This window comes from Salvelinus namaycush, chromosome 29 (genome assembly GCF_016432855.1).
Source record: "Salvelinus namaycush isolate Seneca chromosome 29, SaNama_1.0, whole genome shotgun sequence".
Lineage (NCBI taxonomy): Eukaryota > Metazoa > Chordata > Actinopteri > Salmoniformes > Salmonidae > Salvelinus > Salvelinus namaycush.
In genome coordinates this window covers 22,905,363-22,932,712 of record NC_052335.1, presented here as the reverse complement: position 1 = coordinate 22,932,712, position 27,350 = coordinate 22,905,363, and the positions used below count along the sequence as shown (strand labels likewise).

General features: G+C 42.4%; 1 protein-coding gene across 1 annotated transcript in view; it reads right to left on the bottom strand.

The window, feature by feature from the left end:
• The window catches only part of LOC120024070 (receptor-type tyrosine-protein phosphatase kappa-like), a 196,268-nt gene that overhangs the window by 112,784 nt on the left and 56,134 nt on the right, over positions 1–27,350 (bottom strand). The window contains exons 3-5 of the mRNA XM_038968181.1: positions 26,613–26,884; positions 6,128–6,209; positions 3,236–3,351 (exon numbers count right to left, since the gene is read on the bottom strand). Of these exons, the coding sequence (XP_038824109.1) occupies positions 3,236–3,351; positions 6,128–6,209; positions 26,613–26,884 (470 nt within the window). The remainder of the gene's footprint in view (positions 1–3,235; positions 3,352–6,127; positions 6,210–26,612; positions 26,885–27,350) is intronic.

Genomic DNA, 27,350 nt, shown 5'->3' with positions numbered 1-27,350 from the left:
AGGGAAATTGTGTCACTTCTCTTGCGTTCTGTGCAACAGAGTCAGGGTATGTGCAGCAGTTTGGGCCGCCTGGCTCGTTGCGAACTGTGTGAAGACCATTTCTTCCTAACAAAGACAACCAACTTCACCAAACGGGGGATGATTTGACAAAAAAATTGTGAAAAAAGTACAATTGCATGAACGCACCTAACCATAAACATCAATGCCTTTCAAAAAAATCAATACACAGAAGTTAATTTTTTAAAACCTGCATATTTAGTTAAAAGAAATTCATGTTAGCAGACAATATTAAACTAGGAAAATTGTGTCACGTCAGGGTATATGCAACAGTTTGGGCCGCCTGGCTCGTTGCGAACTAATTTGCCAGAATTTTACGTAATTATGACAAAACATTGAAGGTTGTGCAATGTAACAGCAATATTTAGACTTATGGATGCCACCCGTCAGATAAAATACGGAATGGTTCCGTATTTCACTGAAAGAATAAACGTTTTGTTTTTTCGAAATTATAGTTTCCGGATTTGACCATATTAATGACCTAAGGCTCGTATTTCTGTGTGTTATTATATTATAATTAAGTCTATGATTTGATAGAGCAGTCTGACTGAGCGGTGGTAGGCAGCAGCATGCTCGTAAGCATTCATTCAAACAGCGTTTGCCTGCAGTTCTTCGCAATTCTTCAAGCATTGCGCTGTTTATGACTTCAAGCCTATCAACTCCCGAGATTAGGCTGGCAATACTAAAGTACCTATTAGAACATCCAATAGTCAAAGGAATATGAAATACAAATGATTTAGAGAGAAATAATCCTATAATAAACTACAACCTAAAACTTCTTACCTGGGAATATTGAAGACTCATGTTAAAAGGAACCACCAGCTTTCACATGTTCTCATGGTTCTGAGCAAGGAACTTAAACGTTAGCTTTTTTACATGGCACATATTGCACTTTTACTTTCTTCTCCAACACTTTGTTTTTGCATTATTTAAACCAAATTGAACATGTTTCATTATGTATTTGAGACTAAATAGATTTTATTGATGTATTATATTACGTTAAAATAAAAGTGTTCATTGTTTATTCAGTATTGTTGTAATTGTCATTATTACAAATATATGTATATAAAAAAATAAATTCGGCCGATTAATCGGTATCGGCTTTTTTTGGTCCTCCAATAATCGGTATCGGTGTTGAAAAATCATAATTGTTCGACCTCTAACAGAGGGTAGTGCGAACGGCCCAGTATATCACTGGGGCCAAGCTTCCTGCCATCCAGGACCTCTGCCATCCAGGCGGTGACAGAGGAAGGCCCTAAAAATTGTCAAAGACTCCAGCCACCCTAGTCATAGACTGTTCTCTCTGCTACCGCACGGCAAGCGGTACCGGTAGCACCAAGTCTAGGTCTTAGAGGCTTCTAAACAGCTTCTAGCCCCAAGCCATAAGACTCCTGAACATCTAGCCAAATGGTTACCCAGGCGAGTCACTAACTTCTTATGGCTGGGGGCAGTATTGAGTAGCTTGGATGAATAAGGTGCCCAGAGTAAACTGCCTGCTACTCAGTCTCAGAAGCTAAGATATGCATATTATTGGTAGATTTGGATAGAAAATACTCTGAAGTTTCTAAAACTGTTTGAATGATGTCTGTGAGTATAACAGAACTCATATGGCAGGCAGAAATCTGAGAAAATATCCAACCAGGAAGTGGGAAATCTAAGGTTTGTAGGTTTGCCTATCCAATATACAGTGTCTATGGGGTCATATTGCACTTCCTAAGGCTTTCAATAGATGTCAACAGTCTTTAGAACCTTGTTTGAGGCTTCTACTGTGAAGGAGGGGGGAATGGGAGCTGATTGAGTCAGGGGTCTGGCAAAGTGCCACGAGCTCACTCAGGCGCGCACCCGTGAGAGTTAGCTGCGTTCCATCGCATTTCTACAGACAAAGGAATTCTCCGGTTGAAACATTATTGAAGATTTATGTTAAAAACATCCTAAAGATTGATTCTATACATCGTTTGACATGTTTCTACGAACTGTAATGGAATTTTTTGACTTTTCGTCTGGCCTGCGCGTCATCAATTTGGATTTTGGAACTAAACGCGCGAACAAAAAGGAGGTATTTGGACATAAATTATGGACGTTATCGAACAAAACAAACATTTATTGTGGAACTGGGATTCCTGGGAGTGCATTATGATGAAGATCATCAAAAGTAAGTTAATATTTATAATGCTATCTCTGACTTCTGTTGACTCCACAACATGGCATCTGGTATCTGTATGGCTTGTTTTGGTCTCTGAGCGCTGTACTCAGATTATTGCATGGTGTGCTTTTTCCGTAAAGTTTTTTTAAAAATCTGACACAGCGGTTGCATTAAGGAGAAGTTTATCTAAAGTTCCATGTAAAACACTTGGCTCTTTTATTAATGTTTATTATGAGTATTTCTGTAAATTGATGTGGCTCTCTGCAAAATCACCGGATGTTTTGGAGGCAAAACATTACTGAACATAACGAGCCAATGTAAGCTAAGATTTATGGATATAAATATGAACTTTATCGAACAAAACATACATGTATTGTGTAACATGATGTCCTATGAGTGTCATCTGATGAAGATCATCAAAGGTTAGTGATTAATTTTATCTCTATTTCTGCTTTTTGTGACTCCTCTCTTTGGCTGGAAAAATGACTGTGTTTCTGTGACTAGGTACTGACCTAACATAATCAGATGGTGTGCTTTCGTCGTAAAACCTTTTTGAAATCGGACACTGTGGTGGGATTAACAACAAGTTTATCTTTAAAATGGTGTAAAATACTTGTATGTTTGAGGAATTTCTATTATGAGATTTCTGTTGTTTGAATTTGGCGCCCTGCACTTTCACTGGCTGTTGTCAAGTCGATCCCGTTAACGGGATCTCAGCCGATCTCAGCCGTAAGAAGTTAATAGCTCTACCTACATATACTACCTCAAATAACCGGTGCCCCAGCACATTGACTCTGTATTGGTACCCCCCTGTATATAGTCTCGCTATTGTTATTTCACTGCTGCTCTTTAATTACTTGTTACTTTAAACTATTATTCTTATCTGTATTTTTTTTTTTTAACTGCATTGTTGGTCAGGGACTCGTAAGTAAGCATTTCACTGTAAGGTCTACACCTGTTGTATTTGGCACGTGACTATTAAAATTGGATTTGATTTGTTCAGTGGCTAGCCCTGCTCCCAATCCCAGTCCATACCTGCAGCCACAGCCTGTTGTTCACGGTATCCCGGCCGGTGGCGATGCACTGGAAGGTGGCGTTCTGCCCGGCGTTGACTTCCACATCTCCCAGGCGCAGGAAGTGAGGCGATTTATCTACGGGGAAGAAAACAATTACAGCAGTCATAAACACAGCGCACACGACATGATCAATGCAGCCCTGCGGTTTCCCAGCACCCCCCTTTCCTCGCCATGTCAGACGGCAAGTCCTAATAACTACCTCATCTGTCACACAAACACAGCCAGAGCTGAGTGGGTGAAGTGGCTACTGGTAAACACTTTCAATAAACATACACCACTGCTGTGAACAGCCTGGATTATTACAATACACACTTGCACCTCAAATCAAAAGATACTAGTGTTCTAAGAGGGCTGTGGGACAACAGGAAAAATAAAAGGAAACCTATGTGGTAGGTAACCTATGGAAATAAAAGACCCAACAACAACATTAAACTAACATGAGGAGAAGGATGGAGTCTTTTTTGGAAGAAAGAATATTAACAAGCAGAGTTTTGATCTGGACAGCTAAATTATTCATGGTGATTTGGAAGGTTGGCAGCCCAGATGCTGCGTGGTAGTCTGGAGCGGTGCCAGCAGTAATTGAGCACACGTAACTAGGAGGAACGTTTACGAAACAGCGCTAAACTCTGTCTGAACACAACAGGACCAAAACAGTTGTCTGGCTTCACACTGTTGTTAATGTCCAGGGATCCTCGTTACAGATTACCTAACGAGCCAAACGATGGCTTGGCTATTCATACTTTGAATACATTAACTATGCCTTTATCAATGTATAGAGACACCACGTTTTTCTCTCTGCAACTAGAAAGACATGTTCAAGTTTAAAATTGCTGCATTTAAAATGAATTATCTTTCTTCGATTTGACTTTGAGAAGGAAAACTCAGTGCCTGTAGTTGTTCTTGTATTTTTTATTAGTGTTTTGGAGTGATTCTGAATTTAATTGTATTCTATAATCAAGCAGTGAATTCAAGTCACAGCCGGAGGGTAATCCTCCAAATTTCCCTTTATACTCTGGAGGAAAAACTGATTAGGCATATTTTATGCACATACCATACATACAAAGAGACAGCATTGTAGACTGCGAGAGCACTACAGTGTGAGATCGAGGCCATTGTGGAGAGAGAAGAAAAGAGGAGATAATCCAATGGACTAGTGATAGGACCTTAGAAAAAGACCCAAAAATAGTGATTTAACTCATTTGACTCTAGGGACTATTGCTAAAATAGAGACTGTAAATTACTGTGTCCAATGGTTTGTCAGCTTGGGTGAGTGCTTAGCTAGTTCATTATCATCAGTGCAATGGGTGGATAGAAGCTGGGTGGTTCAGCACACACTAATTTCACACAGAGCTTCGTTAGAGATCCATCCTAGCGTCAGTGCTGCTGAAGAGCTGCAGGCTTCTCTTGAGACAGGGATCAGGAAGAGGCCATGGTGCAAAAGAAAATGGCATTTGCTGATTATCCCCTGTTGGTCCCAATCAAGAGCATTTGTTACTGAAGAGCAACCATGCACTTACTAGGACTATGATTGCTTTACTATAGCACTCACTAAACACTCCAAAGTAGTAAATGGTTGAATGATGGAGAGGGAAGGGTAATTATTATTTAATTATTATTGTTAAATCCAACAGAAATGACCCTCTGGAGTGACGCCATTAGCAGATTATCTCCAAATTAGCCTGGGACGTACCAGTCCCCTGAGTCAATCCACTTACCCCGCTGCCAAATGAGGGGTGGCTAGTGCTCAGTACTGCTCACTGCTCAGATAATTTCTCTGGATGCAGCTGTCAATTTAAATTAATGCTGTTACTGTGGAGGCTAGGGCTGTGTCCAAAATTGCATGCTATTCCCTTCATAGTGCACTAAAGGGCTCTGGCCAAAAGTAGTGCACTATGTAGGGAATAGGGTGCCATTTGGGATGCATCCTAGGAGGAGGTAGCAGGACAGGATGCATAACTGGACACACTGGACTGCACCAGTCTAGGCCTCAAAGGGTGTAGGGTACCTAAACCAGCCATTTTACCCACCATTTAGAATTAACTGTCACAACTAACCATGGTGGTTAGTTTTATAAAGGTTTGTTACACTGTTCAAAAGGATTACAGTCCTAGTTAGGAGCTCTCCTCAGTGAAGGTGAAATCACTACCCCTGTGGTTGCTGGTGCTCCTAATTGGGATATCTTTACATTCTTTAATGTTAATTATTTTATCATCCTGGATAGACTATAGAACTGAGGGAATTGTAAAATCCAAATATCTCAACGTTCAGGTTGGACCCCATCGACCTGTAAGAGTGTGAATACAAAGCAAACAACTGTGGACATACACACACACACACACTTCTTTGTTTAAAATTACATTAAGATTCAATAATGGAAAGTCTATTCTTTCTAATGGCGTCTCAGATTCTTGGCATCTGTAGAAACTGTCGGAAACATGCTTAACTGTGTCTTGGTCTCTGGATGAAAATTGAGAAATCCACAAATATATTTAATGGTCAGGTTATCAGGAAGCCAGGGATTTTTTAAGGTTAACGTTCAAGTACCTCATTGTGCTGAAGTGGGTGGAAGCCAGCTATTACAACCCATAAAGCCATGCTGAGAGAGCACAATTATCCTTTATTACACGGAAGATTCATTTATTAGTATATTTATTTATTCCCTCCTGCGCCGACACTGATGTTTTCAAATGCAGGTCAGCCCACTTTATTATCTTCCAGCAGCAAACCTTGCTCACCTCATCCTTCCCCTCTACCAGAAGGTCACCTTCTTATCTTCATTTGCGGAGCAACAAAAAACCCATCAGCAGCAATGCAGGAGTGTCTGGTAATTACTGCCTGTGTAATGACTTACCACATGGATAGCTCAAAACCTGGATGTCATCAATCGCAATGAAGCCGGTCTTCCCGTCCGAGACCTCCGCCTCAAATATGACCTGTCAGAAAGAGAGAGAGAGGATGTTAACAACATTTATTTCCATCAAGTTTTCACAGATTGATCCCCAATGCTCCATCATTCTGTCCAGGACACTTGTAGGTCCCGACAAGAAGCTGTTTGGTACATCCGCTGTGGGCACTTTATGGTGACGTGGGATGTGATCGTAAACTGAAATCAGTCTTGCACACAGATGGGAAAAAAGGACCAGTTGTGTGTGCAGAACATATGGTACAGCCTTAATAGGTTGACACACAATGTAAACCCGAGTTTAATGTGTATACCTTTGTGTGAGGGCTAGCAGGCAATGTCTTACATGCATGGCAGTTTTCAAATGCTGCTCCCACAATACAAATTGATGGATGGGCCTCTGCGGCCCACTCACCAAAAAGGTGGTTATTTGTTGGAATGTACCCAGCTTTTACAAAAGAAAAAGACAGAGTCCGTCAACCTTATCTGCACTTAGGATATATCAAACTGGCTCACATGGTGTTGTTCTATTCTGGACACATAAGTATGCCTAAGTGTTGGAGGGCCAACGAGAACAGATGTACATTTCTATAAATGGTAAATTCAAAAGGTTTTGCCTCCACTTGAAGCTGATTATAGAAAATAACCCTTCAACATTGTGCACTTTGTTTTTGCACTTTGTAAGCCTGCGGGTGAATTCCCCACCCCACCCCCCAAAAAAGGCTCAACATACTGTTTTAGTATTTAGTATTTATTAGGATCCCCAATTAGCTTGTGCCGAGGCAGCGGCTACTCTTCCTGGGGTCAAAAAGGAAACACAACAAATAAAATACATAATATATATAAATATACATACATACACTGTAGCACTACATTTACATTACAATTTAGCCATTCAGCAGACGCTCCTCATCCAGAGTGACCCACAACTAGTGTATTCATCTTAAGATAGCCAGGCGAGACAACCACACATCCCAGTCGTATCACATACATAATACAATACACAATGCAAAGTAAAACACAGTCCCCGTTGTGTTGTTCTTTTTTCTGTTTTTTTAATATGGTTTTATTGCTAGCTTGAGTTACCTGCGATGGCAGGGGGTTCCATTTAGTCATGGCTCTATTTAATACCGTTTGTTTCCCAGCCTCTGTTCTGGACAAGGGGACTGTGAAAAGACCTCTGGTTGCATGTCTTGTGTGATACCGATGAATGTCTGAACTGTGTGCCAACTGCTTGAACACAGTTCGGTACCTTCAGCACATCAACACCTCACACAAAGACCAATAGTGATGCAGTCAATCTCTCCTAAATTTTGAGCCAGGAAAGATAAGCATGAATTTCATTGACATTCGTCCTCTGTGTACATCAAAGTGCAATACGTGCTGCTCTGTCCTGGGACAACTGCAATTTGCATATGTCCTTCTTTGCCGCACCTGACCACATAACTGGGCAGTAGTCCAGATGCGACAAAACTAGGGCCTGTAGGACCTGCCTGCTTGACTTAGATGTCAAGAAAGCAGAGCAAGAATAGTAGAATACTCAAGGTGCAATTTTGAAATGTGGTTTTGCATCAGTAGTTTTACTCTTATGTCAGTCACTGACAGTCACTCAATTAGCCCATGTCAGCAAAAAAATGTAGGTTGATAAGTTAGTCTAGCGGCCAGCTATCTAAACTTGTAGTAATCATGGTCGAATTACTGACGGGGGGGGCCCCATTTGTATTTGATTTGTGTTTATTATGGTTCCCCATTAGCTGCCAAAGCAGCAGCTAATCTTCCGGGGGTCTGGCAAAATTAAGGTAGGTATGCAATTTAAAAAACATTACAATACATTCATAACAGATTTCACAACACACTTAAGTGTGTGCCCTCAGTCCCCTACTCCACTACCACATATCTACAACACAAAATCCATGTGTACGTGTGCGTAGATTGCATATGTTATCATGTGTGTATGCATGGGTTTGTGCCTGTTTGTGTTGCTTCACAGTCACCACTGTTCCATAAGGTGAATTTTTAACACTTTTTAAAATGTCATTCTACTGCTTAAATCAGTTACCTGATGTGGAATAGAGTTCCATGCAGTCATGGCTCTATGTAGTACTGTGCACCTCCCATAGTCTGTTCTGGACATGGGGACTGTGAAGAGACCTCTGGTAGTATGTCTTGTGGGGTATGCATGGGTGCTAGTCGATTAAATAAACAGCTCGGTGCTTTCAACATGTCAATACCTCTCACAAATACAAGTAGTGATGAAGTCAATCTCTCCTACACTTTGAACCAGGAGAGATTGACATGCATATTATCAATGTTTGCTCTCTGTGTACATCTAAGGGCTACCCGTGCTGCTCTCTTTTGAGCCAATTGCAAAAGTCCCTCTTTGTAGCACCTGACCACCAACAGTAGGTGCGACAAAACTAGAGCCTGTAGGACCTACCTTGTTGATAGTGCTGTTAAGAAGGTAGAAGGTACTGAACAAAACATATAAACGCAACATGCAACAATTTTACTGAGTTACAGTTCATGTAAGGAAATAAGTAAATGTAAATAAATTCATTAGGCCCTAGCCTATGGATTTCACATGACTGAGCAGGGGCGCAGCCATGGGTGGGCCTGGGAGGGCATAGGCCCACCAACTGGGGAGCCAGACCCAGTGAATCAGAATGAGTTTTTCCCCACAAAAGGGCTTTATTACAGACATAATTCTAAATTCATGGCTTAAGCCTGATGAAATTACTGTGTTAAATGAGGCCTCATGCCCTGGTTACACTAGTGACCATATCCCCCGTGCATCCCGCAAAAGGCGGAGGTGTTGCTAACACGATAGCAAATTTCAATTTACCAAAAATAAGATGACGTTTTCGTCTTTTGAGCTTCTTGTCATGAAATCTATGCAGTCTACTCAATCACTTTTTATAGCTACTGTTTACAGGCCTCCTGTCAGAGGCCAAAAATCAGTTAACCACCTAACTGAGGAACTAAATTTAACCTTGCGCAATACCCTAGATGCAGTTGCACCCCTAAAAACTAAAAACATTTGTCATAAGAAACTAGCTCTCCGGTATACAGAAAATACCCGAGCTCTGAAGCAAGCTTCCAGAAAATTGGAACGGAAATGGCGCCACACCAAACTGGAAGTCTTCCGACTAGCTTGGAAAGACAGTACCGTGCAGTATCGAAGAGCCCTCACTGCTGCTCGATCATCCTATTTTTCCAACCTAATTGAGGAAAATAAGAACAATCCAAAATGTATTTTTGATACTGTCGCGAAGCTAACTAAAAAGCAGCATTCCCCAAGAGAGGATGGCTTTCACTTCAGCAGTAATAAATTCATGAACTTCTTTGAGGAAAAGATCATGATCATTAGAAAGCAAATTACGGACTTCTCTTTAAATCTGCGTATTCCTCCAAAGCTCAGTTGTCCTGAGTCTGCACAACTCTGCCAGGACCTAGGATCAAGAGAGACACTCGTGTTTTAGTACTATATCTCTTGACACAATGATGAAAACAATCATGGCTTCTAAACCTTCAAGCTGCATACTGGACCCTATTCCAACTAAACTACTGAAAGAGCTGCTTCCTGTGCTTGGCCCTCCTATGTTGAACATAATAAACGGCTCTCTATCCACTGGATGTGTACCAAACTCACTAAAAGTGGCAGTAATAAAGCCTCTTGAAAAAGCCAAACCTTGACCCAGAAAATATAAAAAACTAAAAATCGGCCTATATCGAATCTTCCATTCCTCTCAAAAAATTTAGAAAAAGCTGTTGCGCAGCAAATCACTGCCTTCCTGAAGACAAACAATGTATACGGAATGCTTCAGTCTAGACCCCATCATAGCACCGAGACTGCATTTGTGAAGGTGGTAAATGACCTTTTAATGGCGTCAGACCCCATCATAGCACCGAGACTGCATTTGTGAAGGTGGTAAATGACCCTTTACTGGCGTCAGACTGAGGCTCTGCATCTGTCCTCGTGCTCCTCGACCTTAGTGCTGCTTTTGATACCATCAATCACCACATTCTTTTGGAGAGATTGGAAATCCAAATGGGTCTACACGGACAAGTTCTGGCCTGGTTTAGATCTTACCTGTCGGAAAGATATCAGTTTGTCTCTGTGAATGGTTTGTCCTCTGCCAAATCAACTGTACATTTCAGTGTTCCTCAAGGTTCCGTTTTAGGACCACTATTGTTTTCACTATATATTTTACCTCTTGGGGATGTCATTCGAAAACATAATGTTATCTTTCACTGCTATGCGGATGACACACAGCTGTACATTTCAATGAAATATGGTGAAGCCCCAAAATTGCCTTCACAGCCTGTGTTTCAGACATAAGGAAGTGGATGGTTGCAAACTTTCTACTTTTAAACTCGGACAAAACAGAGATGCTTGTTCTAGGTCCCAAGAAACAAAGACATCTTCTGTTGAATCTGACAATTAATCTTGATGGTTGTACAGTCGTCTCAAATAAAACTGTGAAGGACCTCGGCGTCACTCTGGACCCTGATCTCTCTTTTGACGAACATATCAAGACTGTATCAAGTACAGCTTTTTTCCATCTACGTAACATTGCAAAAATCTGAAACTTTTTGTCCAAGAATGATGCAGAAAAATTAATCCATGCTTTTGTTACATCTAGGTTAGACTACTGCAATGCTCTACTTTCCGGCTACCCGGATAAGGCACTAAATAAACTTCAGTTCAGTGCTAAATACGGCTGCTAGAATCCTGACTAGAACCCCAAAATTTGATCATATTACTCCAGTGCTAGCCTCCCTACACTGGCTTCCTGTTAACTTCTTGCGACTACAGGGGGTGCTGTTCCGAATTAGCATTTTGTCGTCTCCAAATTAAACTGCCTAGTACTCAATTCTTGCTCGTACAATATGCATATTATTAATTCTATTGGAAAGAAAATACTTTCTAGTTTCATACAAAGTTGGAATGATGTCTGTGGGTGACCCAGAACTCTTTCTACAGCGAAATCCATGACAGACAGTGAAAGGTCTGAGAGCGAAGCTCTGGTTTCAGATCAGTTTTTAAGGTCTCTGTCTATCCTATGGAACGACACGAACTGCACCCGCCTTCCCCTGGATGTCAGTAACCAATGAGAAGTGGAATGGGCCTTCTGCGTAGCTCTCAGAGGTTATAAAGGACCAAGGAGTGAGGGTAGCCCCCCTTTCGACGCTCGCCTTTACGCAGGAAGACACCTCCGGATGCCATTTTCAAAGGCTCGGTTATCAACGTAAAATGTATCCGTCTGTAATTTAATTCGATATAGGACTTAGAAACATCATAAGGTAGTTAATTTAAACCGTTTTATAGCAATTTATATCCGTTTAGTGCGATTTTGATGCATTTCTATGTGAAGCACCGGGCACATTTCGGGGTCCCGGTCGAACGTTAGCGGGCATTTAGACGGACAAAGGACATCTTTCGACCAAAAGAAGATTAAACCCAAGAAAGAATACATTGCCCAAGAATCTGATGGAAGAACAGCTCAAAGTAAGCAATATTTAATATGATAAATCGTTGTTCTGTCGAAATATTTTAAACGCATATTTCGCCATTTTGTTTGTTATCGCGTCACTTGGCGAACCCTGTATTGAAAAGTAAGGATAATTTTAAAAATGTAAGTCAGCGGTTGCATTAAGAACTAATTTGTCTTTCGATTCCTGTCAACCCTGTATTTTTTAGTCAAGTATATGATTAGCTTTCAATTAAACTAGATCACTCTGATAGATGACGTCAGACATATTGAGGCTTGATTTCCTAGTATTTTTATTGTGTAACCACGGTTTTGTATGGCTAAATATGCACCTTTTCGAACAAACTGTATATGTATGTTGTAAAATGATGTTACAGGAGTGTCATCGGAAGAATTCTGAGAAGGTTAGTGAAAAAATTAATATATTTTGGCGATGATAACGTTATAGCTCCCTTTGCCTTGAATTCATGCTCTACTAACGTTTGTACATGTGGTATGCTAACTTATCGATTTATTGTGTTTTCGCTGAAAAACGCTTAGAAAATCTGAAATATGGTCTGAAATCACAAGAACTGTGTCTTTCCATTGCTATGCTTTGTCTATTTTTATGAAATGTTTTATGATGAGTAAATTGGTCATACACGTTGCTCTATCTAGTAATTCTAGTCGATTTGTGATGGTCGGTGCAATTGTAAACTGTGATTTCTACCTGAAATATGCACTTTTTTCTAACAACACCTATCCTATACCATAAATATGTTATCAGACTGTCATCTGATGAGTTTTTTTCTTGGTTTGTTGCTATCAATATCTTAGTTTAGCCGAATTGGTGATAGCTAGTGGTGGAGAGAGAAAATGGTGGACAAAGAAAGATGGTGTATTTTGCTAACGTGGTTAGCTAATAGATTTACATATTGTGTCTTCCCTGTAAAACATTTTAAAAAACAGAAATGATGGGTTTATTCACAAGATCTGTATCTTTCATCTGGTGTCTTGGACTTGTGATTTAATGATATTTAGATGCTACTATTTACTTGTGAAGCTATGCTAGCGATGCTAATCAGTGTGGGGGGGGTGGGGGGTGATCCCGGATACGGGGTTGATACTCGTGAAAGGTTAAGGCAAGGGCTGATTTCAAGGTTTTACTGCTAACCTACAAAGCATTACATGGGCTTGCTCCTACCCATCTTTCCGATTTGGTCCTGCCGTACATACCTACACGTACGCTACGGTCACAAGACACAGGCCTCCTAATTGTTTCTAAGCAAACAGCTGGAGGCAGGGCTTTCTCCTATAGAGCTCCATTTTTATGGAATGGTCTGCCTACCCATGTGAGAGACGCAGACTCGGTCTCAACCTTTAAGTCTTTACTGAAGACTCATCTCTTCAGTAGGGCATATGATTGAGTGTAGTCTGGCCCAGGAGTGTGAAGGTGAACGGAAAGGCTCTGGAGCAACGAACCGCCCTTGCTGTCTCTGCCTGGCCGGTTCCCCTCTCTCCACTGGGATTCTCTGCCTCTAACCCTATTACAGGGGCTGAGTCACTGGCTTACTGGTGCTCTTCCATGCCGTCCCTAGGAGGGGTGCGTCACTTGAGTGGGCTGAGTTGCTGACGTGATCTTCCTGTTTGGGTTGGGTTGGCGCCTCCCCTTGGGTTGTGCCGTGGCGGAGATCTTTGTGGGCTATACTCGGCCTTGTCTCAGGATGGTAAGTTGGTGGTTGAAGATATCCCTCTAGTGGTGTGGGGGCTGTGCTTTGGCAAAGTGGGTGGGGTTATATCCTGCCTGTTTGGCCCTGTCCGGGGGTATCATCGGATGGGGCCACAGTGTCTCCTGACCCCTCCTGCCTCAGCCTCCAGTATTTATGCTGCAGTAGTTTATGTGTCAGGGGGCTAGGGTCAGTCTGTTATATCTGGAGTATTTCTCCTGCTTATCCGGTGTCCTGTGTGAATTTAAGCATGCTCTCTCTAATTCTCTCTTCCCTTCTTTCTCTCTCTCGGAGGACCTGAGCCCTAGGACCATGCCTCAGGACTACCTGGCATGATGACTCCTTGCTGTCCCCAGTCCACCTGGCCGTGGTGCTGCTCCAGTTTCAACTGTTCTGCCTGCGGCTATGGAACACTGACCTGTTCACCGGACGTGCTACCTGTCCCAGACCTGCTGTTTTCAACTCTCTAGAGACAGCAGGAGCGGTAGAGATACTCTCAATGATCGGCTATGAAAAGCCAACTGACATTTACTCCTGAGGTTCTGACTTGTTGCACCCTCGACAACTACTGTGATTATTATTATTTGACCATGCTGGTCATTTATGAACATTTGAACATCTTGGCCATGTTCTGTTATAATCACAGCGGACTGGCCACCCCTCATAGAGGACTGGCCACCCCTCATAACCTGGTTCCTCTGGGTTTCTTCCTAGGTTTTGGCCTTTCTAGGGAGTTTTTCCAAGCCACCGTGCTTTTACACCTGCATTGCTTGCTGTTTGGGGTTTTAGGCTGGATTTCTGTACAGCACTTTGAGATATCAGCTGATGTAAGAAGGGCTATATAAATAAATTTGATTTGAAATTTGACAAATACTCCTCAGCACACCCACCCTCCCCCTCAGATGATCCCGAATGTGAAGAAGCCGGATTTGAAGGTCCTGGACTGGCGTGGTTACACGTTGTCTGCGGTTGTGAGACCAGTTGGACATACTGCCAAATTCTCTAAATAAAATGACGTTGTGGCGGCTTATGGTAGAGAAATGAACATTAAATTCCCTTGCAACAGCTCTGGCGGACAATCCTGCAGTTAGCATGCCAATTGCACGCTCCTTCAAAACTCTGTGGCACTGTGTTGTGTGACAAAACTGCACATTTTACTGTCCCCAGCAAAAGGTGCACCTGTGTAATGATCATGATGTTCAAATCAGCTTCTCGATATGCCACACCAGTCAAGTGGATGGATTATCTTGGCAAAGGAAAAACGTTCACTTACAGGGATGTAAACAAATTTCTGCATAGAATTTGAGAGAAATATGATTTGTGTGTGTATGTCGGGGATGTTATATTTCAACTCATAAAACATGGGACAATCATTTTACATGTTGAGTTTATATTTTTGTTCGGTATAGAATTGCAAGAAATTAATACTAAAACGTCTATTTTTTTCTCTCCTCGGTCAAGACGATGGCCGCTAGAATGTTTTGCTTGCAAGGTGGGGGAAACAACATTTTGCTTAGCGCTAGGGCCGGCTCTGACTACATCTTGGTATGGATGTGGGGACACAGACCCGCGAGCCACTGCACCCCCCCCCCCCATGATTAGTATTTTGTGGCCCCCACCCCCATCAAAGTTGCCCATCCCTGCTCTAGCTTCATGATGGTATTTAGCTTTTAGCTGAGATACATATCCTTTTAAGTGATCTCCCTCTTAATGCATACGATATTGGCTAAACAAATCTTAAGCCAGCACTTGCGATAATTCCAATGCGAGAATTATGGTACAACTTTTGAAGGAAGCAGTGGATCTAAGTACAGTCAGTGCAGCCATGGGAATCTGCCATGACCCCCCCCCCCCCCACCACCTTCTATGTATCTACTTTCCACAACTAGTGAAAATGGGCAGATGTACTGTACTCGGTTAGCAGATTTTTCACTCAATACCATGATCTTATTAGAGCCTGGTCTTACAACATAGATGAACAACAACACCTATTAGTCTTTGGGGTACAAGGTGATAGAGTAGCCATTTCCAAACTACCGATTGCAATTTTCAGTTGTCACAGTAAAGAGAAGAGGCTGGACATCATTGAAAATGGAAGTTGAGAACAAACAAAAAAACTCTGCTGTGACACCCTGCGCTGGAGCAATTATCTTAACCGAGCTAGCTGCAACAGGCTAGCCCTTATATCACCCTGCCATAAACCAGTGAGCTCTCCTCACAGCATCAGCCCCCTGACAGCTCTTTGAAAATAACTATCTCTGAACCCCTCCAGGTGGGGAGAAGACGTGACATATTCACAACACAGGATGACAGCCAACGAAATAAAAACACTCAGAGTGGATATATGCAAATTGGTGGATTACATTTGTTCATCCCATTTTGATTTGAGGAACTAAGGAGTTTACTCAGCAACCCTGTGATAAAGTTCAATTATCCCAAAATGTCTCCACACAATAAGTCAATACAGACAAAATGAAAGGTCTCTGAAAGGTGAAATACACAGCAAACTCAAATCAAATCAAATTATATTTGTCACACGCTTCGTAGACAACATTTGTAGCTGTAATCATCACATACGCTGCTGCTACTGTTTACCATCTGACACTTTAATCCTAGTTAGGCCGGACAAAGTTGAATTACTGTTTATCCGATGCCCCGCCTCACTTTTCTCCACACACCGAAAACATAAAAATCAGATGTGTTATTTTTTTGGGCCAATATATGAGGCTTTTTGTTTATAATACACTGTCCGCTCTCCCAAGTTGATACCCAAGAGACCAAACAGCCTCAGATCATGTTCAAGCCTCAGATTGGACAGTGAAACACACAGGCTTGCACCTGCAGGCGACGTGCAGATGTTTCATTTCTCTCTCATGCTGTCATGGCTGTAGCCAGCGCAAATTCCTACTATTTATGTGTCCAGGTTAAACGTGGGACGTACCTCATTATAAACAAACATTCGGTTAAATTCATGGTTATTGCATCATTTTCAGATCTATTAGAAGCGATTAATAAACGAAACAACAATGTAATTCAACCAATTGACTGGCCAGAGATCAGGGCATTCATCGGCAAAGAGCAGGGAAAGCTGATAGTATTTTGGACAACCAAATTGAACTCCAAATGAAATCAAGTGTGTCAGCTGTATGGTGATTTGCGATTCATAACTTACATTTTAACAGTACTACCAGTAGTAGTAGACCAACCGATAACACCGAAGGAATGCGTTTGAAGTGATGATTAGCCGCCGAGAACAGCTAACATGTCCAGCAAGGTACATCGCCAGTGGCACGCACACACTTCGTGCAGATCAGCAGGTGGGGGCTTTTCGTGGCAGCCATACGAGACAAGGTGGATGTGGTGAGCAAAGTTACTGGGCTTGAATTTAGTCACCCTTTCTCTATATAGATTGAAGCTTCTAATTGTGCATGTTTAAAAAAACTTTTTTTATGATTAGAGGTTATACTCTGTGGCTGGATTCATGTATATTCTTCCAATGTTACATTCATTTGGCAGACCTAACTTGATTGACCCTCTTTCTACAAGGCCTAGTCTATGAGAGGCCTAATCATATTTGTATGAATATTTTGTTAACGCCTAGGCAATAAAGATGCATTCAGGTAATTAACTCATTATAATGCATCAACATTTTAATTTGATTACAATTATTTATTGTCAATCACTCTTCAATTTGTTAGGCTATACAATTAAGTAGATATATGAACTGATAATACATTCATACATTACTTATTTTTTTAAATATAATTTTTGATTATGATAGGGTGTATAATAGAATGCAATATTCTATGTGAATAATGTTCATTAATGTTTAATTTGTGAATTAATAATAATAATAAATCTGACTGGTCAATTGTGTGAGTCGGGCTTGTGCCAAAGAGGGCAAAAAAAACCTGAAATAGTATTTTTTAAACATTATAATTTTTAATCCAACCACAGGAGCCCGCTCTCAATGTTCAAAATACACCAGAGAGCATAATGCATTCACAGAGGATCTATAGTTTATTTAAAAAAATAACTGTTGATTAAGGTATCACAAGCACATGCGGGTATCTGCAAAATAAAGGAAACACCAACAAAGTGTCTAAAAAAAGTGTCTGCCGGGCCTGATGACTCCTGGCTGTCCCCAGTTCACCTGGTCGTGCTGCTACTCCAGTTTCAACTGTTCTGCCTTCGGCATATGGAACCCTGACCTGTTCACTGGACGTGCTACCTTGTCCCGGACCAGCTATTCTCTCTCTCTCTACCGCACCTGCTGTCTCGACCTCTGAATGACCCTGCTGGTCACCTATGAACATCTTGAAGAACAATCTGGGCTTATTGGCCATGTACTATCTCCACCCGGTACAGCCAGAAGAGGACTGGCCTCCCCTCAGAGCCTGGTTCTTCTCTAGGTTTCTTCCTAGGTTCCTGCCTTTTTAGGGAGTTTTTCCTAGCCACCATGCTTCTGTATAGCACTTTGTGACATCTACCGATGTAAAAAGGGCTTTATAAATATTTTGACAGTTACCAGTATGCCTACAGTCGGGAAGGCTGCAGTTTGAGCAGCATGCGAGTCAAATATACAACTTGTTGTGTTGTGGCCATAGACATATAATCCATAGAAGGGTATTGTAACTTCTTACCCTGGTTAAATAGACTAGCAATGGATGCCAGTCCTGACTTGAATGGGAACTGCCATCGATGGATTATATTTATATGGTTGGTTGCAGCTGTTGGTTTTGCAGATTTCAAAATAAAAATCGCAGGAAAAACATACAGTTTGGAAGCAAAAGCCTACTGCTGAAAAGAGAAGACTAATGTGTCTGAAAAACAAATCAAAGAAAAAAAAAAATCAACAACCACAATTGTTTTGATAACTGCAGCACTGTTTTTCAAAGTAGCTCATATTGAGAGTCTATTGCCATGACAAGCACATCGGCCATCACCGTGAGTAGCCTATGGCTTCCTCATCATTAGGTGAGTCAGTGTGCCACTGGACATTTTATTTAGTAGCCTACTGTAGCCTATGACATATATACTGTATATACACTACCAAAAGTATGTGGACACCTGCTCGTCAAACATAATAAAAAAAAAAAAATGTAACCATTATTTAACTAGGCAAGTCCGTTAAGAATAAATTCTTATTTACAATGGCGGCCTACCCCGGCCAAACCCGGACGACGCTGGGCCAATTGTGCGCCGCCCAATGGGCAATCATGGCCGGTTGTGATACAGCCTGGACTCGAACCAGGGTGTCTGTAGTGACGCCTCTAGCACTGAGATGCGAGGATCTCATTCCAAAATCATGGGCATTATTAGGAGTTGGTCCCCCCTTTCCTGCTATAACAGCCTCCACTCTTTTGGAACATTGCTGTGGGGACTTGCTTCCATTCAGCAACAAATAGCATTAGTGAGGTCGGGCACAGATATTGGGCAACTAGACATGGCTCGCAGTCGGTTCCAATTCATGCCAAAAGGTGTTCGAGGGGGTTGAGGTCAGTGTTCTGTGAAGGCCAGTCAAGTTCTTCCAAAACGATCTTGACAAATCCTTTCTGTATGGACCTTGCTTTGTGCACGGGGGCATTATCATGCTAAAACAGGAAAGGGCCCTCCCCAAACTGTTGTCACAAAGTTGGAAGCACAGAATCATCTAGAATGTCACTGTATGCTGTAACATTACGATTTCCCTTCACTGGAACTAAGGGGCCTGAAACATGAAAAACAGCCCCAGTCCATTATTCCTCCTCCACCAAACTTTACAGTTGGCACTACAGTGAAATGCTTAGTTACTGGCCCTTCCCAACAAAGCAGAAAAATAATTGGGGCAGGTAGCGTTCTCCTGGCATCCGCTAAACCCAGATTTGTCTGTCGGACTGCCAGATGGTGAAGCGTGATTCATCACTCCAGAGAATGCGTTTCCACTGCTTCAGATCCAATGGCGGTGAGCTTTACACCACTCCAGCCGACACTTGGCATAGTGTATGGTGATTTTAGGCTTGTTTGTGGCTGCTCGGCTATGGAAACCTATTTCATGAAGGTTTCCGAACAATTATTGTGCTGACGTTGCTTCCAAAGGCAGTTTGGAACTCGGTAGTGAGTGTTGCAACCAAGGACAGACGATTTTTACATGCTTCAGCACTCGGTGGTCCGGTTCCGTGAGCTTGTGTGGCCTACCACTTCGTGGCTGAGCTGTTGTTGCTCCTAGACATTTCCACTTCACAATAACAGCACTTACAGTTTCCCGGGGCAGCTCTAGCAGGGCTGAAATTTGACAAACTGACTTGTTGGAAAGGTGGCATCCTATGACAGTGCCACGTTGAAAGTCACTGAGCGCTTCAGTAAGGCCATTCTACTGCCAATGTTTGTCTATGGAGATTACATGGCTGTGTGCTCGATTGTACACACCTGTCAGCAACGGGTGTGGCTGAAAAAGCCAAATCCACTTATTTGAAGGGGTGTCCATATACTTTTGTATATATAGTGTATATAGATTGGAAGTAGCAAGGAGGAGCTATATACTGTAGATTGGAAGTAGCAAGGAGGAGCAGGCTATATAGATAGCAGTTTGTTTATCTGGGTTGTGCTGATGACATTTCATATCGTCATCTGCCTCACCTAAAGCCCATTCTTGTGGGAAGCTGCTATAGACCACCAAGTGCTAACAGTCAGTATATAACATGTGAAATGCTTGACAGAGAGCGGTATATTTTCTGGGTGATTTAAATATTGATTGGCTTTTATCAAGCTGCCCACTCAAGAAAACGCTTCAAACTGTAACCAGTCAACCTACCAGGGTAGTTACAAACAGCACAGACATGAAATCATCAACATGTATTGATCACATCTTTACTAATTCTGCAGAAATTTGCATTAAAGCAGTATCCAAATCCATTGGATGTAGTGATGACAATATAGTAGCCATATCTAGGAAAACCAAAGCTCCAAAGGCTGGGCCTAATATAGTGTATAAGATGTCATACAAAAAGTTTTGTAGTGATTCCTATGTTGTTGATATTTGTTGTGGTGTGTATTGAGGAGCAACCAGACGCTGCACTTGACACATTTATGACATTTCTTATTCCAGTTACTAATAAGCATGCACCCATTAAGACAATGAATGTAAAAACGGTTAAATCCCTGTGAATTGATGAGGAATTGACATATTAAGTTAAGAACAAATTCTTATTTACAATGACGGCCTACCCCGGCCAAACCCAGACGACGCTGGGCCAATTGCGCGCCACCTTATGGGATGTGATATAGCCTGGATTTGAACCAGGTACTGCAGTGACGCCTCTTGCACTGAGATGCAGTGTCTTAAAGATGCAGTGTCTATTACATGTTTTCGCTTTCTATTATTTCTCCATTTTATTTTTCTGCTTTGTTGGGAAGGGCCAGTAACTAAGCATTTCACTGTTAGTCTACACCTGTTGCTTACGAAGCATGTGACAAATAACATTTGATTTGAGACTGCAGCTGGGCTGGGCCTACATGCGCTGCACATACAACTATGATGTCAGCAACTCCTGCCATCCCAGCCGGTTGTGTGTGTGTGTGTGTGTGAGAGAGAGAGAGAGAGGAGAGAGAGAAAGGGGGGGTGGCTGTAATAGATTTTCTGCTCAATATTACCAATTTGTTCACTGTGATTGTAACCCAGTTCTATCAAATATTCATACTAGCCACTTCTGTGGTCTGCAAGTGAATAATATATACATATATTTACATTGTGAGCATAAACATTTGGTTGTACAGACCTACTCCAAGACATTCTTTCTTTTTCTCTCCCTTTCTCTCAACCAGAGAGAAATACAATCCACTGATTACAGAAAGAGCTTTGATTATCAATATTATCACATAGGCAACCAACACAAGTAGGAATATCAGAAACTGATACTCAACTGCCGAGACTCTTTCAACAAACTACGGCCGTGACGTGGAAATATACAGCAAACATTGTCAGAGATGCAAACACACATATCTGTCTGCCAGGCACCCACTCATCACATCACCCAGCTGATGGGGGGATATTTGCCGTTCTCTTATCGCCTTACCTGCCAGAGATAAAGGCCTGGGGTGGAGAGGAGGAGAGAGGAGAGAGGGAGGAGGGAGGGAGGAGAGAGGAGGAGGGAGGAGAGAAGGAGAGGAGAGGCATTCTGCTGGAGGAGCTACACAACCCTCCCCCAACTGCATTTATTCCGCTGATCATTACCACAGCGCTCACAGAGTAAACATTGTCAGAAGAAATAAAACAATTGATACAAATGTGATGAGGGAAAAGCCTTTTATTTCAGCGGGAGTAGCCCGGGAGACGTCATTCATCACGTCTACAGGGGAAGAAAATAAAATATGTGCCGAAATGTTTGCCTTTAAGGAAAGATGCAGCACGCTGTTTTGAGGCCTCCGGTGGGATGTGCACGGCTGCACAGGCTCTCTTTCTCCTCCAGGATGGCCCATTAGAAGCAATATATTCTGCCTTCAGACTCCCACCTATGATTCCTCACAGGGCAGTTCATAGGAGGCACATCCCTCATAGTTAAAGAGTAATCTCTAGCTTTATGTTATCAATTTCAATGTATCATTTCACCCGCCGGCATTCGAGCCCATTACTTTATTACGGCAGAGAGCCCCGACAATAATGAAGTAAGGGCTTCTGAGAAATGAAAACATGTTTTGAGGTACAAAAGTGAGATTCTACCTTACTAACATTGATTGTTTCAGTATTCAGATCAATAGCCGGGGCCAAATTAGAGTGATTACACTCGGAGAGATTAAGTCTGAAGCATGATGAGAGGGAGGGGAGACACCTGTGGTGCGTGTAGATGTTCACTCAGATTGTAGCTAACTGAGAACAAATTCCTGACCAAAATCAAACCACTAAACCAGGGATAGGATATCTAGCGAATATAGAACCAACACTGATCACAATGATAGAGACAACTCAAGTCTTTCAAAGGGCTCAGGCTCATTTCACTTCAATAAGAATTAGACTCTAGAATCCATAGCGAGTGTGGCTCTAATCATGTTAATCATCTTAAGAGTGTGTCATTAACACTGATTAAATGACCCTAATGGATGTATTGGATAGCTCTGCTCCGGCTGGAGAAAGCCCTCGGTGCAAGAATGCAATTTAACTCAATGTAGCACAGTCAGCACCTTCCAAGAGGTCAAATATGGACCGTTATGATAAGACCTGTTATTTCTACTCGACAGGAGGGCTGTATTCATACACACAGACAACCTTCTGCCAGCCATCTATAGGTTCACACTCAGTCAGAGAGTCAGGATAGAATCTGAGTTGGGAGGGCAGAAAGCCAAGATAATGAGGAGGAACGGGGGGTGGAGGTGGAACGACCTTAACAAGAGATGCCAGCCCTCAGCCTTCAGACCTCAACCCTCCACAACAATGCGTCCTTCCTTTTCCACTCACACACATTTGCACAAACCAACCCCCACCCATACCAAGTGTACACAACCAGGAGTGGCTTGCCCTCTCGCACACTCCTTGTGACTCACACTCCTGTAAGACCTCACTTGCCACTCCATTAATTAAAACTGTTCCGAAGACGCGCACACACCCCTGAAGACAACTAGAGTGGAGGGTTCTGGACCGCAGGTAAGACCATTTAGGTCAGTATCCATGGAAATTAGTCAACATTGTCTGAAGAGACACACAAATACTATATTGACACATAACATTTCACTAATGTGTACTCAGCTGCAAACGTTACATTCTGGCATAATACCTGACAATACCTTAACACTCCCCAGACAGGATGTAATCTCACTTCTAACTTATTATTAACCATTCCTTATGACATGTTTAATTAACCCTATTTAGTCATTTATTTAAATGTGCATGCCAGAAATAAAGACCTATTATTAAGGTAAAATCACATGATTTTCTATAGTAACAGACAATATTTATGCACAAAATGACCAGCTGTCAAATTTGTGTCTGGTGTCATCACTCCAATCAAAGGTGACAAAGACCACAAAGTTCAACGTGATGTGGATTCAGAGAAATGCGGACAAACATAAAATAAACAGCAGCCTCAGAGAGGGAAAGAAAAAGAGCGAGAGAGAGAAAGAGAGACAGAGAGAATGAGAGAACCAGAAGAGACATGCTGGCATAGGCCCTAGAGCTTCATTAGTTTCTCACCTCTGATATTAGAGGCTATTCATTATAATGCACTGCTCTCCTAAATGATCCCTAATCCCCTGTGTGTAGTCTAATTTACAGGATAAAATGTCTAAGCTTGCTCCTCTCTCTGCAGGGGGTGCGGGACCGGGGACTGTGGCTGTCAGGTGTCTATGAGGGGTTCCATTTACACAAGGCCTTTACCAGCACACCTTTTGGAAGACAGCAGCTCAGTGGGAGACACAAAATGTCCTTCAGCAGGAGAGGAGAAATGGGTTGATGAGTCACCCACTAAATCTCGGGCCTACGATTATTTTATTTTTTACCCGAATGTGGTTTATACAGTTTTAGTAGGCTGCCTTTGTAAAATAGCTAGAGTTATGAATCAACACTGAAAAATACTCAATTGATGAGTTGATGATGGATATATGGATGGACCCTTTTTAAAAGAAGAATTCTTGATTGAAAAAATTGAGAATCTGCATGTGTGCAGTGACCTTATTACAGAATGTGCTTAACTTAAAAGATATAAAAGACGTAATGACTACTTGTGACTAGCAGAGGCAACCAAATATAATGAAACAAAGACACAAGCACGCATACCTGTGGCCGAGCCTTTTTTTCTCTCTCCCTCAATCACTTCCTTTTAATAGCTCACTCCAATGTAAGTACACCTACCTTATCTTTTCAGATGCTTTATCAAATGAAACATTTCATAACATGCTTATGGAATTGAATGGTCCTATTTCACCTATCATCTCTCACTACACTACTATTCTGGTATTACAGTAAAGTGTCCTCACAGACGCATGTGGAAACACGGGAGTGTCCAATTACACTAGCCAATGTCAGCATGACAGGTCATTACAGCTCTAGCTCTGACACCACGGGCAAAGGACACTAAAAAAACTAAAATATGATTATAATAATAAGAATACGCACCAGCCACTTAAAATTCCCCATCACTCCTAGATGACGTGTTGACCAGAGTACTGAATCATTCATTCCTTCCAATTAGTGACATGACAGGCCACAGGTTTCATTAACCACACAGAGAGAAGAGGCGACAGCAAAATGCAAACGAAATTGGCAGAGAAAGGGAGGTGAGCTTACTGAATCAAATCCCATTCCAAAAGGCAGATAAATAAAGTATCTGAAGAGCGAAAGGAGAGGGGAACAGGAGGCGAGAGGAGAGAGTACATGGCCATTTGATAATTGCAAAGGTTCTCACTAAATCTAGCCCAACGTCTTTAGCTTTCAAAGTCTCTGCTCTTATCAATCGACATGCATTCTGAATATTTCAAATCAGTTTTCAGTCATTTACGGTCAATGTACCCGTCTCGCATGGCTACATTGGAGGGGAACTGCAAGGGAAATAAAACCTGCCTCTGCTTATGTTATAAGCTGCAGCAGCAGGAGCTATTAGCAGGACTCTGAGGATAAAGAACCTGGGTAGCACCCTTGTTTCTGTTTCCCAGCCTTTGAGAGGTATAGCTCTGGGCAGTTAGGATTGTCACCCCTGAATACCTCACTGAGAACCCATACTTAGGGCTGGGATGTTAGGGTTGTCAGACCGGCTTTAGATGGCACAGAGTGATATGCAGCTATCCTGCTGGGCCCCTCCGGGCGTACACAGCCACACACATTGCCTGTGTGCCCCCAGCATCCACTCCTGAATCCTGAGTCCGGGTCAACACTGATAAATCAGTGACCTAGCCTAAGCTCAACTCAGCCAGATTGCTACAAGACAAGCCCTCATTAGTGTGTGTGTTTGCATACATGCATGTGTGTGTGCCTCTGTGTGTGTGTGTGTGCCTCTGTGTGTGTGTGTGTGTGTGTGTGTGTGTGTGTGTGTGTGTGTGTGTGTGTGTGTGTGTGTGTGTGTGTGTGTGTGTGTGTGTGTGTGTGTGTGTGTGTTTTGGACTTATTAGTACCAGTCATGAATTATTTTAGGACCCCATCCCTGACAGGGAAACACAAGTGCAAAACAGTGCGGTAGGTCTTCTTCACCTCTCCATACCTCCTCCTTAACCATCCATTCTCATTACAGAGCTGGCTACTTTGTGATACAGCCTGGTTCGATTCCAGTCGTGATTGAGAGTCCCATAGGGCGGCGCACAATTGGCCCAGCATTGTCCGGATTAGGGTTTGGCCGGGGTAGGCCGTCAATGTAAATAAGAATTTGTTCTTAACTGATTAAATAAATAAAATACTTGAGAGCTTTGCTTATCAGTTATACATCTGACTGTAAGGAAGGATTAATGATATTAATCTAAAGAGATTAATAATCACTCCCCAATTTACACTCCCCCTAAAAAAGGTATTTACAGGGCCTCCTGAGTGGCACAGTGGTCTAAGGAACTGCATCGCAGTGCTTGAGGCATCACTACAGACCCGGGTTTGATCCCAGGCGGTGTTGCAGCCGGCCACGACCGGGAGACCCATGAGGCAGCATTGGCCCAGCGTTGTCCGGGTAGGAGGAGGGTTTGCACCATCGCGCTCTAGCAACTCCTGTGGCAGGGGCGTGCATGGGTGTGCGTGCGTGCGTGCATGCTGACACGGTCGCCAGTTGTACTGTGTTTCCTCTGACACATTGGTGCGGCTGGGTTCCGGGTTAAGCGAGCAGTGTGTCAAAAAGCAGTGCGGCTTGGCAGGGTCGTGTTTCGGAGGACGCATGGCTCTCGACCTTCGCCTCTCCCGAGTCCGTACGGGAGTTGCAGTGATGGGAGACATACAGCCAATAGGTCTATCTCCATATCATTGCTAGAGAGGCCTTGGTCTATATGTATAAAGTGTCTTTGAGTAGGAGAGCTGATCTAGGATCAATCCCCCTGTCCATGTAATCTTATTTATTTTGATCTAAAAGTAAAAACTTATCCTAGATCAGCACTCGTACTCTGAGATATTTGATATGGCCCCAGATGGATACTTATAGTGTTTTACTCTATTTTATTTATATTATTAACTGCATTTTTGGGAAAGAGCTTTCAAGTAAGCATTTCACTGAACTGTTTTACACCTGTTGTATCCTGTGCACGTGGCGAACAAACTTTGAAACGTAATAGGTATTGCAAAGGTGTAGTGAGTCTATGTACCTGATACTCGTTAGGCCAGAAGGTACTGACGGCCAGCTCAGCCCGGAGCCAGTCCTTCCCGGTGTAGCTGGTCACATTCCAGATGGGATTAGCCAGAGGACCTTTGTTAACCTTCACCAGGATGTTCAGCGTCCCCGGGCTGGAGCCATCTTGGGTGTACAATAAGTAGTTGAAGTCAATACAGTGGGTGTCGTTTTCCTTCATTACTGGCAGCTGAATGCGGGCCTTCTCTCCGGCATCGTGCTGGGAGGAGTCCACCATCATGTAGGAACCTGAGGGGGGATAGGAGAAAGAGAAGATGGGGCATTATAGGACATGGAGAGAAGAAGGGCCTAGAGTCAGACTCTCAACGAGCCATGGCTTACCCACTCCACTTTAAGTGGTCCAATCCCACTGGGCACACACTGGTTGAATCAACGTTGTTTCCACGTCAATTCAATTAAATTACGTAGAACCAACGTGGAATCGATGTTGAATCTGTACCCAGTGGGATGTTTCTTAGTAGACAACTTTGAGTAAAGACCAAACAAAGAGAAATGTTTCAAAGGACATTTAATTGATTGAATCATGTTTGATCCACTAAATGAGAACAAATAAGAATATTTTTTGAAAATGTCCATGTAGAGTTCAGTGCAGGTCACTTACCTTTGAAGGAACAAACTACACTGAACAAAAATATAAATGCAACATGTAAAGTCCTGGTCCCATGTTTCGTGAGTTGTAATAAAATATCCCAGA